Raw genomic sequence first — 12,813 nt, forward strand, 5'->3', positions numbered from 1 at the left:
ATCATTTTGACATAATCTCTTTAGGCCTGGATATCCGTGAGAGATCTGATCTTAAGTGTGCTGCTCAGACTTTATCTAGCAAGGCTTTGTGGCTTTGGCCTCAGTCTAGTTGCACTGAATTCTGAAATACATTAGATAATAGATACTTGGGTAGAAATAGCTGTACAGAAAGGAAGAAGTATGGAAGACAGAACATAGTTCTTACACGACTTCTGTATTCCTTTCCTCCTCAGGATTTCCTCCCCTTCCTGGTGTTGCAGCAGCGGAAGGTGATAGCACGATAGCTGCTGTTTTGGAAAGTGCCGGCAAGCTGGCAAATATGGAGGAGAATGATGAAGAGGACGAGGTTAGTATTTCTTAATAGGGTGTATAAAAGTTAAAATGCTGTCTGTTGTGGTGTGCAGAGATGAGGACATTGGATTTTTCAGTCAAGCAAGGGTACAGAGATGAAATACATTTCCCAGAAGTCTGAAGAGTACAGGATCTCAGTAGTAATTTCAATTTGCATTATAGTGTAGGACAGAAATAGAGATGAGATGTTGTTACAGTCGGTACATACAGAATCTGTGAGTTCAGAGTTTGGCTCTCAGTTGTCTTCTATGTGGGTTATGTTTTCAAAACAAACACTTCAGATCCTGGCCACCCCACCCCTTCACATTTTTCAAAAGTACTTGTATTTGTACTTTCATCCTGCATCTCAGTAGCTCCTATTTTGTGCTTTCCAAGGATGTTCAGCACTTACTGCTTTTTGTCAGGCAGCACAAGCCTCTAGACTTTGGTTTGATTTTTTTGTGTCTCTGTATTTGATTGCTGATGGTTTGTGCTTTCAAACGGAGTAGCTTTTCATGGAGAGAATTCCTGGATGGTGGTTTTTCTGCATGCATCTGCTTTTTTTTTTTTTTTTAAATCACTGCCTTGTTCGACATTCCTGTCCCTTCTATAGTGGAGGTTTGATGCTTTTATAGGCCAGCTACTTACTGGTGTGGCACAGCTCATAAAACCTCCAGAAGTTAAAATTTGCTGTCTAGAATGTTACGTTATGCTCCCCTCAAGAGCGATACCAGGAGGCTGATATAGTGATAACCATGGTTGTTGATGCTTGAGATGTTGCCCTCAAGTCTGAAATAGCTTTTTATGTATTTAATATGAAATTCTTTCTGTTATGCTAGAATGAACTTCTGACACAGGCCCCAGTTGCCAAGAAGCCTGCTCAGCTGCCTGGAAAGCCGACTCAAGTTGTTAGGCCAATTACAGTGCCGTCTGCCATGGCTGGGCAGGAGAGCTCTCCTGAGCGTGGGGAACGGGCTGCGTCACCCTTCACCCTGGACAAGGCAGAATCAGTGGATCAGCTCCCACCAGCTGGTAAGGTGAAGGGATCATCATTCCCAGTGATTCATTTCCTAGTCGTTTCCAGTAGTTTTGTTTAATACTTTGGTACAGACTTCCTTTCGTTATGTTTTAGATATGAGCTTGTGAGTGTGTGGCACAGATTTCCTCTGGCAGGAGCCTCTCAATATATTTGTCTGCTGGTGGGCAGATCCAGACCAGCCATGCAGCTTTATTTCACAGAGGCAGCATGTCTAATTATAAGGGTGATTGTTTTTTTAATTAATTTTGATGTAAAAAGTATATTGATTCATAAAGTTTCCCTCTGTTCCCATGTGAACTCTACATATACTCCAATTAAAGTGGACAGCTTGCCAGTGTGAATTATTCACTGATGTAATGTAGCTTCCTACATCAAACTAGTTTCTGCCTGGTGCTTCATCCAAGAATCTCCAGCTGGCATATAGGCTGTAGTTTGTCAGCCTCTAGTCCTCCTCTTGCTAAGGTCACTAAAGTTGTCTGTATGAGATGGGTTGTACAGATAGTAAGGGACAGCCAGCACCACACACTGTGGTTTGGGCACAACCAGTGGTGTTCAGGCTCTCCCCGATTCTGTTGTCGTGCCTTGGCTGTGATCCCATCCTCCTTCCATCTGCCCTGGGTAGTTCCCTCAGGACAACGCAGAACTACTTCCTTGGCTGGTACAAGTTCTTTTGCAGAGTGCAAAGGTATTTCACACTGGCTCTTCTCACTAGAAAATTCCATTACTTTTTTTATAGAGACCACTAGAACGTAGTAGTTTTACATTTTGGCTTTGAAAATCTATGAATCCTCAGGAGGTTTATTTTTTGCAGTTTTAACTGACATCACATGCGTCAGTTGCCATAGACTTGTGCTGTGAAGGGATTGATAATCCCTGATCTCTGGCATTACAGTCATCTCTCCTGAGTTATTTAAAGTATTTTAAAATATGACCGATAGGTGCAATAACAAAAACCTGGATAAATTCATAGCGAATTGATTTTCACAACAAAATGTCAGTACTTCACTATGGTAAAGCTATATTTCACTAGCTAAAGTGCATTCTGTGATCCTAATGTAACCTTCTTCCCCCTGGAACTATGAAGTGCAGCTTAAAACTGCCTGTAGATGATAAATCAATTGTAAATACCTGTTTTCTTGTTGGAGAGCACAAGGCTTAGGGAGGTGTGGGAGCTGAGTGGAGCAGTTGCACTTAAGGCCTCTAACAGAAAAGTCAAGGAGCCAAGATCAGTTGGATTAATGGCTTTGCTAAGTCCATTCTCCACAGATTTTCTCTGAAAAATAGCTGTGCTCTTTGTCTTGGCCTTGCAGAGTACACCGCAGGTTTTGTCTCGGTGGAATCTGGGTTAGCTACCTTGTCTAATTAGTTTGGTTTTGGCTGATTGAGCAAATTGCTCACAACAGCAGGACAGCAGTTTCTTTCACAAGGATGGGAATAAGTTGATTGTCATCTGACAGCAGTGAACACAGTGAGGAAGTCACTGGTGTTTTTATTTGCTGAGACAAGCACCTCTTGCAGGTGTTGTTTCGCTTGTGTAGTCACGAGTAGAGTGCAGTGGTGAATACAGTATGAGGATCTCTGGAAAAGGCTGTGATCAGCTCATGCTGTACCATTTCCTAAGCGCAGGATGAGAAGACACAGGATGCATTGACCTGTTATGATGTAAAGCAGTTTTTTCTGGCTTGTGTGTTTGTCCTTACTGTTTGGGAAGGAAAGCGGAGACCCAAGAATTAATAAGAAACTAAGATGGTAAAGATTTACAAACAAGCAGAAGTGGGTGTGTCTCTGTGTATCTGCATGGGTTTTTTTTGAAAGATCAGGGAACAAGAAAGAAATGAGTACAGAAGGTGCTCATAGTATTTGCTGTCCTTTAGAAGTTAACATATCAAGCTGAAAGTTTGGATTCAGCTTCTGCTTTGGACCAATCAGCTGCACTGGAGTTTGTCTCCTGCCTGCAAATAAGGGGCTGTAATTACTATTGTCACACTTCTGAAGCGCTCTGAGGTCTTTTGATGAAGGATACCGTGATAAAAGGAAGTTTGTTTCTTTTTCTGATACTTGAAACTGGCCAAGAAACAAGTGTATTAATGAAATGTCCTTATTTGATATCTGTACTTCTGCTGACCTTTTTCTGGGTATAAACTGAACATCATAAACCTGTTTCAGGGGCATGGCAGCATCAGATGAGCGAGGGTTTTCATACAACTGTTTTTCAGCTAGGGAACAGCTGGAATTTCTGGAGAACAGAAAGAAGCAATACATGAAGGCAGCCGTCAAAGCAAAGAAGGAAAATAACCTTGAACAAGCTAAGGTGTATCTCAGAACAGCCAAGAGCTTTGACCTAAAGATTGAGCAAGCAAAATGTGGCAAACCTGTTGATATTTCCAAGGTTAGTAATACTGTTAGTTTTCTGCTTTTTTTCATATTCTTGGACATGTTAAGTACTTCAAAGAGTGAATGATCTAATAAATATTTCCTGACACAAATTTTAAGTTGGTTTGTTCAATTGACAAATCTGGATACTGAGCCCTGAAATTCCTCTATGTTTTTGTTTTAGTTTTTGGGTTGGTTTCTTCTACTCTGCTCAAATGTGCCTGATTTTGAGAAAATTCAGCCTCCATGAACCATTTACTCCCTGACAGGCCATAGCACACCTCAGCCATGCAGCTTGCAAAAGCGTTCACTGGGCTTAGGGCGCAAGGACATCTTAGCTGTGTCCTAACTCCAGTTTGGGATGAGGATCAGGTGTGTGTGTTACAGTGGTGCCCTGGTTTCTCTGCACTATAATAGCTCTCCTGACCTGAATAATCAGGGAATTAGGCCTGTAAGACATTCTATGGGGTTTTATGACTTCAGCAGTTGTCAGGCAGTGGTGTAAGTAGTGGTTGGTTCAGAATTGCCTTGAGAGGAAAACCGACCTGTCTCCCTTCAGTGACCTTTCCATATGTTCTGCTTTTTGTCTACTTCGTTTTTTCCTATAAGGGCTCTGAAACATGGTGTTCTTGTGTTGCAGCTGCCATCACCCCCTACAGATGATGAGGGTGATTTTATCTTCATACACCATGAAGATGTCAGACTGTCCCAGAAAGCAGATGAAGTGTATGCGCAGCTCATAAAATTGCTGAAGGACCAACATGAGGTGACCATTTTATCTTTTTTAAAAAACAAAACCAAAACTTTTTTAATGTTTATCTGAGTTTTATTAATATTATAAACCCATAATTGTTTCTGTGGGGTCTTTTGTTTTTCTTTTAGGTTGCACAAAATCAAAAGTATTTTAAAGTGGAGAATTTTCAGGGTTGGGTTCCCTGCTAGTTAGAGTCAGAGGGTGCGCTTAGAGGCTTGAGACTGTCAAATTATCACTATTAAATACAAAAGCTCAAGTTTTTAAATAGTACCGAAATAATTAAGACTAGTCCTTGAGCGTACCTTATATCTAGAAATTAAGAGATTAAAAAGTAATAGGGCAGAAAAGCTCATACAAATTCTGTACTTGGCTTTGAGCTTAAAGGGCTCGGGGCAGGGGGCATGTTTTGGAGTGACTTGGGAAAACTCTTGGTTTTTCTTGAATTAGATTGTCATCAACCTCAAAACTCTCTGCCAATCATGAATCAGTGTGTAAGGATCACTAAGTGCATCTATATTTGGTTTTGTTTGTGTTGACAGAGGTGTTTGCAGTATTCCAAGCAATTTATGCACCTGGGAAATGTTGCAGAAACGACTCGGTAAGCCCCTCTGCCGTCTGTTAGTCATCCCACGGTGTGGTCAGGCTTGATTCTGCCTGAACCCCCTAAAGATGATGGGGGTCAGGTTGGTGAGCTGCTCATTATGTGAACGGGTCGGTAACAGTGAGGCAGGTGTCTCCGAGTCGCTCTCAGGCCTGTTCTGGGGTTTACTCTGTGGCCTCTCTCCAGGAGAATGCTCTGTTTGATGTGCTGTTGCGTGTGGAGCTTTTCTGTTGTTTGTTTGCCTCTTCTGTAGATTTGAGAAACTGGCACAAGGTTGTAAAAAGGACATGGACATCCTGCAGCTTGCACGAGCACAAGGAATGGATCCTCCAAGCCACCACTTTGAGGAAAGAACTTTTAAAATGATAAGGTGTGGAAAAACGAAGGGATTTCTCGGGCAGGCTGGAATGAGTTTTCTTGTTTCTAGCACTTGCTGGATTCAGCAAACTTGGGTTAGGCTCAGCATTCCTGAAAGAACACTCTCAATGACTTAAATATGAAGAATTTGTTCTCTAATTTCTGTTCTGGGTTCTTTTGTTTTCAAAATACCTCCAACTTCATCTCTTGTATTCTGCTATTTCAGCTGTTCTTCCTCTTTATTTCTCCCTCAGTCCTGTTGCCTTTGGGCTTTGTTCTTGGCATTTTTCACTGTACCTCAGAGATGTTTTTATCTTGGTTTGTGCTCTTTCCTCGCTTTTCTGTAATTTATGAAGATGATCTCTGTAGGAGTGCGCTATGGAAAAAGGTCTGACAGACACTAGTGGCATCCTGGTCTGGCACTGAATCAAGTGGTAGTGGGCTACTGGAATGAATATGCTTTTTTGTCTTTATTTTTTCACAGGATATTTTCTGAACTCAACAGCACAGAAATGCACCTTCTTATTGTCAGGGGGATAAACCTACCAGCTCCGCCAGGTATGTACTCAAAAGGGTGTGTGGGCTTTTTCCTTTGAGTAGGTAAGGAAGGTGGTGGGGAATGAGGTTTTTCTACCTTGAAGACCACTTCAGGAGTTGAGACTTTGTTGCCACAACTCATTAAAACAAAATAACCAGATTTCAGACTCAGACCTCCAAAAAACCTTTAAACATTTAAGATATTTAAAAGCAAACAACCTAGAAGAATAAAGAGAATCTGGGTTCCATCTGGACAGAGGGAAAAACTTGAAATTGTCTTGGGTTTGTTTATAACTGGGTCATAATTTAAGTTTCATATTCACGTCCTGTTTTGAATGCCAGCCCTAACTCTGCATTGACTTCATGTGTATTGACCTTTCAGCAGACATGAGTTGCTCCTTCCAACATCACAGCTTTTAGTCCTTTGTTTCTGGGGCACTTGTAAACCATCTGTGCTAGATTGTCTCGGGACTAATGATAGCATTAATATAAGTAGATTTCTTTCCTTTGGATGCAACATTTTTATGGATTTTGGTTTGGTGGATGGGTTTTTCTGTTGTCAAATGATAGATCTTGAGTCATCTAACTGAAAATCAGTTAGGTGTTCTTGAAAACCCTGCTCAACGTTAACAGACACAATGAAAATGTCTGTATTGGCCATTTGGATTGACTCGTTGTTGTTTTGTTCAGGTGTATCACCAAGAGACTTGGATGCATTTGTGAAGTTTGAATTTCAGTACCCAAGTGCGGTGAGTGTGTCCTCGCTTGTCTGTGACCCTTCCCAATGCGTTGGCTTGTGAGGCCTTCAAGGAGGGAGTGTAGGTTTTCTTCTAGAAAGGAAAACCACTTACAGGCACACTGCCCAAACTCATTTTTAAAACAGAAACTTTCGCTGAGAAACAAAACTGAAGATGTTTCCTGCAGATTTGAGCTTTGCTGCACCTTTCTCTTGGTGTTCTCCACACCTCACACTTGGCAGTGTAATCTCTGCGCCAGGCTCGCGTGTCCCCTGGCTGGCTGACCGCCAGCTTAACGCTGACCAGCATATGCAGTGCTCAGCCCTGCCCACCTTTCCCCCCCAAATACACTAATCGGCCTGTTTTTTGTTAGCAAAATTGGTAGGTGGTCGTTTCTTTCAACTTCTTACCCTGGTAGCTTCAACCAAACTCACACAAAGTTGTCACTAGGGGAGAGAGGCCACCTTGGATGTTGTCTCCCTCCGAGTCCCATTCCTTTAAGAAAACAGGCTGTTAAAGGCATTAGTTTTGGGCGTCTTCTGTAATTATAGAAATTGATTGAAAAGGTGCGTCTTTGTCCTCAAATAAATGCATGTGATTCTTGGTGATGTAATTAGCAAATAGATATGTGTGTATCTGGAGAAAGGACTTAGGTCACACAAGTGTCTTGACCTTACTAATGAGTACTTCTGTGTATGTGCATGTAGACATGTGCATATATATGTGTAAGTATATAAAAAGGTATGTATACATATATATATTGCTGCTTTACTTGAAACTCCCCAGCGTCATCCTGTTCCCCTTAGCTTCAAAAGCAGTTTCTGATCTGAGAAATACTGCAGCCACGGAGCTAGAGAAGGGATTATCAAGAGAGGTGTCTGCTCTTACTATCAGCAGAGGTGCTGGGGCTTCTGCTGCTTCCTCTGTAGGGCAAAAAACAATCTTTGCTCTTACAGGACTAATACTTTGCCCTGTGAGAGTGCAGAGCCTGGATTTTTACCTCATCATAAATTCTGCAGCAAATCCACTAAAATAAATTCAATTACTTGTGGGAAATAGGTGATGGACAGGTCAGGTTTGTGTTATGTGAGGCCTTAACGGAGGAGTTCACCCCATTAGGGTGGCTGAAAACAAAATTGGTCTGTATTGAGTAATTTTCTGGAGAATAAGAATCAACATAGTTGCTTTTAATCTATTTTGTTTTAAAAGCCAGGTATCTACTGTTTAGCAAACCCTCAAACACACCACCTTTCTCCTTCACAGCTGAAATCAGTTTTGCAAAGTAGCTGCAATAATTAGGTCACACTGTCCTTGTTCAGTCCCCAGAGATTTGGTTTGTACTCTGCTTTAGGTTAAAAGTTAATTAATTTTGGTGGCAGATTGATTGTCAGGCAAAATAATAGTAGGGCAATTCCCTGAGTGATTTGTGATGAATTCCTTGTGTAGCTTATTATTCCAACTAATGCAGAAGGAACAAAACTACTGTGTCGTGGAACGTGTGTAGTATATCATGTAGCTTAACAGGTTCAGTCAGAACTTTATGATGATTGGATTGAATTGAGTGTGACCGTGTAGCTTATTGGTGGCTCTTATATTTAAAGTAATGGTTTGGCCTGTTCTTTATCTAGTATTACACTTGTTACCACAAAGAAACCCAAAGATTTTAGTCTTGAATGTACCATGACTCATAATTCAGATAAACCCCCTGAACCTCATTTTTCTTGAAGAGGTGTAAAAAAAGAGCTGGTAATAAAAATGGTCACTACTCTGTATTTTGAAGCAATATCTGATGGTTTTGTGTCGTGTGTGTCTCTTTTAATAGGAGCAACCTCAAAAGAGTAAAACACCTGTAATTAACAATAACAATTGTCCAGGTTAGTACTTTTTCTGGGACAGTGGGAAAAATGTGGCACCTTGGGAATTGCATGAAAGGGCTCACGGGAGGGTGAAATCCAGCTGTGCTGGCAATTTCTCCACCCTCATCCCAATCCTGGTGGTAGTTATTGTGTTATGAATTAGTGAAAACATCGAGTTACCAGTCATGCTCCAGCTGTTGCTGTCAACCCTGCTGAGAGATGGGCCAGGTAAATAAATTTTCCTTATTAAACAAGTCAAATTATTAATTTTAATGTGTCTGTGGATTAGATGGTTTTCAGTCAGATTTTGTGTCCTGTGAGAATGGCAATTCTGTCATGATTTTTGCTAATCGGTTAACATTTCAAAACCTGGCAAAACATCATCATTGCAGATTTTTTTTTTTTAAGACAATGTGTCTTGAAACCAACTAAAATACTTTATCTGCACCTTTTGAAAAATAGGCCTTTGTACATGGCCATTGAATACCAGTATTAAACTTACGCATTTTAGAATTAATCATCTTGCACTCTGAATTTGGTTTATTGCTATGTTGTTTTGTTAATTCTTGCAGTAAGCAGCCATCTAATATCAAAACAGCTTTGAATTCAGTATCCAAATTACTAGTTGTGAATTTATCAAAATGCCCCTTCCCAGTCAGTCCAACCTTCCTATGTTTTTTCCTTATTATTTTGTACCATATTTTTAGCCACAGACATTCTCCTGAAAGACCTAGATTCTTCAGTTTTGGCTCTTCAGTAACTTGCTATCATCTCCTCACGATGACTTGCCGTTTCTGTCCCTGTAAAGTGGGGATGATGGGGATGAACTGTTGCACAGGGACACCGACTTGTTAATGACTGATACAACCTTCTGAGGAGGAGTTTCATATGGATGTGAAGTGTCTTTCACAAATGGGCCAAACTGAGATAAACAGAGATCCGAGTTGTAGAGCACTGTGCATAATTTGACTTTGACAACTTCTTTCGTTTTATTTATGTCTTGATTGTAGAATACAACCAGTTGTTTAAGTTAAACATCAACCGAAATCACAGAGGTTTTCGACGAGCAATTCGGTCCAAAGGAATTAAGTTTGAAGTATTTCATAAAGGGTAAGTCTATAGCTTGCTCCCCCCTTGCTGCTTCTCTGAAAGGAGTGTTGTAGCTGAAATTTATGAAGCACAATGTTGAAGTTAGCAATGAAGAGTTGTCTAGATCTCTTGTCCGAGAAGTCCTTTCAAAATGTGCCTGAACTGTGTGTTTTCCCCTGAGAGGATGAAAATAATGCAGTTCAGTGAAGCTGGTTCATAACTGGCAGATCGGTTGAGGATTAGTGTGTTAAGAGGAACTGATGACTCTGAGAAGGTAATGAATGATTCAGCTTCAAATAATTTTAATTCTTATCCAAGCTGGTTTTAGTCATCAGGACTAGAAGATTTAAACGTCCTGTGGGGAGAACTTAGTAGAATAATGAAGTACAAGTGGCAGCAAAATACGAAGAGCAGTAAAGCAGATGACAGATGATGGCAGAACTAGTGTTATGTTTTTGTATTTATCTTTTTCTGAGGATCTTACAGTATTTACCGAGCGCTGCTAGTAAACTGTTTGACTGTCTTGAGAGAGACAGGCTCACCTCATCTCAGGGATCAAGATGAGATGGATGTTAAGAATTGGTAATGTTCAGGGAAGTTGTCCTTTATCTGGGCTCATTACTGATTTATTCAAAATGTGAGTGGCCTGTATTCATAAATTCCTGAGCTGGTTGTGATGCTTGACTTGAATGGGATGTTAGATAACCTGGTTTTGTCTCGCTGGCTCTTTGTGCTGTTCTTTGTTTCTATTACTGGGACATGCAGAAATGATCCGTAGCTTCCCTGAGGTGGTTTTCAAATGGTAGGTGTTTTAATTTGTGAGCTAAAGTCCCATTGTTTTTACTCCAGATCTTCCATTTACATCTCCATTGAAGAAAAAGCTGATTTTCTTTCTTTATTGGTCCTGACTGCTGTGTTGTTCAAGATTTCACTGTTAGAGATCCTGCCTCTCTTGCATTTACATTTGTTTAAAACCTTTTCTCCTCTCTTTTTTGTACTGTTGCACATACGGTGTATATCCTATTCTCCCACCAGCTGGAGCCATGCTTGTTTTTAAGGTCTGAGCTCAGGCTTAAGTTCACCCGTTGGGAAACACTCTCCATTAATTCACGAATTGTATGCCAGCTTCAGATTTGCCTTTGAAGCCTTATTGAAGATGAGAAAGAAAATCTGTGTGAGTTGTCTCTTTTTGGGTTCTGATTTTTTTTGTTCATAGAGCAGGAGCCCCGCAAGTTGAAGAGACATGTGTCTTGGGACTGGGAAGCAACTGGGAAGGAGAAAAATAAGAAATGCCCACTATGACCTTCCCCTGGCCATGTTCTTAGGAGAAAGGAGAGGATTAAGTGATCCAGGCTGTTCTCTAAATGCTGTCTGTGCACTGTCTTCAGGACTGTAAATGAATAATGCTTTTGGAAATGCTTGTAGATGTTGTAGTTTTGGGGTCTCTGATCGCTCTTTGACCACCTCCCAGGAAATATTTTATTGCAGTGAGCAAAGGGGACTTGTTTCAGGTCAGATATATATTAAACTTCATTTTAAAAACCACTTTCAAGTAAAAACCCAGTAAAGCATTTTTCCAAAGGAAATGGCTCTCCTTAAACCTCTGCTAAAAGCTTCTGAAGATAAAAGGAGATTTCCCCAGAGCTGTTTCTGAAGCCATGGCCTAGAGCAAGTTCCCATTTTTCACTGCAAACCCCCTAGAACTGGTCAGGGAGGAATCAGTCTTCGTTGTTTCTTGAATTATAAATTGGGAAAATGCTTTGAAAAAATTCAGGTAGAAGAATTGCTGATTCTCTTTTAAAGTTAATGAACAAAGTGTCCAACATACTGCAGTACAGTTATGTAATCCTTCTTCATTGTAAGGTGCTTGTGAAGTAAAGGAAGTATTCTAGAATGTGAGATAATGAATTCTGAACTTTCGGAAATGATTTTGTGAGTCTACAGTAATCTCATCGATGGAGAATACGGTCTCATCTTTGGAAGGCTTCCTGTCCACAGAATTCACAGGCATCGTGTTTAGAGGCAGCGCTGGCAGCCCTTGAGGGACCTGCAGGATTATTTTCCCTTTACTACAACAATTTGTGTTGAGATGGACAAACTGACAACTAAGAAGCACTTTAACTGAGCTGACATCTTTCAGGTCTTTCAGCAACAGGTTTTTGGAACAGAGGTACTTCCCAGCAACGCCTCACCGCGTGTTCCAGCGGGTTCAGGGCTGTGCTGTGGCGCTCCTCTTCCCATCTAAAGTGTCTGAGCTCCCTCCCACCAGCTCGCTAACAGTACCTGATCATTTTCCTCATCTATAGAGGGTTTATAGGAGCCGTAGCGTCCCTGATGGCATTTCTGAGCACCCAAGGCAGGAAGTGAGCTCAAAGTCTGGGCGACAGGTTTCGTATGCTGCAGTTGATATGAGCCATTTGGAGAATCTATGACTGAAGCAGCCATTGAGGTGGTGGGTGTGAGGAAACCTCAGTCCTTTTCCAGGCAGAGATTTTGTACAATTGGGTTCTCAGATGTTCATGTGGAAATGGCAGGCATGTCTGGGATTAATGTGCCAGGTACCCCGGCCACTGATGACACGATCATGAGGATCCACGTAATAATCTTGAGAGTGTTCATGGCATATGTCAAGTCTTGTTGAAGAAGGGCAGATGTTTTGGGGATGTTTTTGGTAGTTTGGTTTCCTAAATAGAATGGCATAAAAAAATGAATTCCTGGCAGGTTTCCTATCTAGAGCAGGACAGGTGTGGCCGCTTGGCTCTCCTGCTTCCAGATATCTAGATTTTAGTTGTTTATCAAACCTTTTGGAGATGCATTCAGGGAATCCAGAGCTCTGAGCTGCACACTTCTGTGGAATTAGTGTGTTTTAGTCTCAGCTGTGGCCTTCTGGAGGAGTTTGGATAAGGGTTGCACCACCTGTCCCTGGTAAGGCAAAGGTGATAAAACTGTTAAACAGAAGTGACTGGAGTAGAGAGAAGTTGATTGTTTTTCTTGCAGGATAAAAATGTTCTGTGTTTAACTTCAGCAGACTAGAAATTCTAAAATCATAGTTCTTGAGTGTTAAATCTAACAGTATGAAGGTGAGTCAAAACAATAGCTGAAACGAAATGTTTTACTTGTTGAAATTGAGTGTTTTGATT

At 41.1% G+C, this 12,813-nt stretch overlaps 1 protein-coding gene across 3 annotated transcripts in view; it reads left to right on the forward strand.

The window, feature by feature from the left end:
• CC2D1B (coiled-coil and C2 domain containing 1B) overlaps window positions 1-12,813 on the forward strand; it is a 33,771-nt gene that overhangs the window by 17,196 nt on the left and 3,762 nt on the right. For all 3 annotated transcript variants that reach the window (XM_071810237.1, XM_065842792.2, XM_065842793.2), the window contains 10 exons: window positions 234-346; window positions 1,170-1,362; window positions 3,586-3,758; window positions 4,383-4,508; window positions 5,036-5,094; window positions 5,351-5,467; window positions 5,939-6,012; window positions 6,682-6,740; window positions 8,551-8,602; window positions 9,595-9,694. In XM_071810237.1, the coding sequence (XP_071666338.1) occupies window positions 234-346; window positions 1,170-1,362; window positions 3,586-3,758; window positions 4,383-4,508; window positions 5,036-5,094; window positions 5,351-5,467; window positions 5,939-6,012; window positions 6,682-6,740; window positions 8,551-8,602; window positions 9,595-9,694 (1,066 nt within the window). The remainder of the gene's footprint in view (window positions 1-233; window positions 347-1,169; window positions 1,363-3,585; window positions 3,759-4,382; window positions 4,509-5,035; window positions 5,095-5,350; window positions 5,468-5,938; window positions 6,013-6,681; window positions 6,741-8,550; window positions 8,603-9,594; window positions 9,695-12,813) is intronic.

Source organism: Patagioenas fasciata, chromosome 6 (assembly GCF_037038585.1).
Source record: "Patagioenas fasciata isolate bPatFas1 chromosome 6, bPatFas1.hap1, whole genome shotgun sequence".
NCBI classification, from domain to species: Eukaryota; Metazoa; Chordata; class Aves; order Columbiformes; family Columbidae; genus Patagioenas; species Patagioenas fasciata.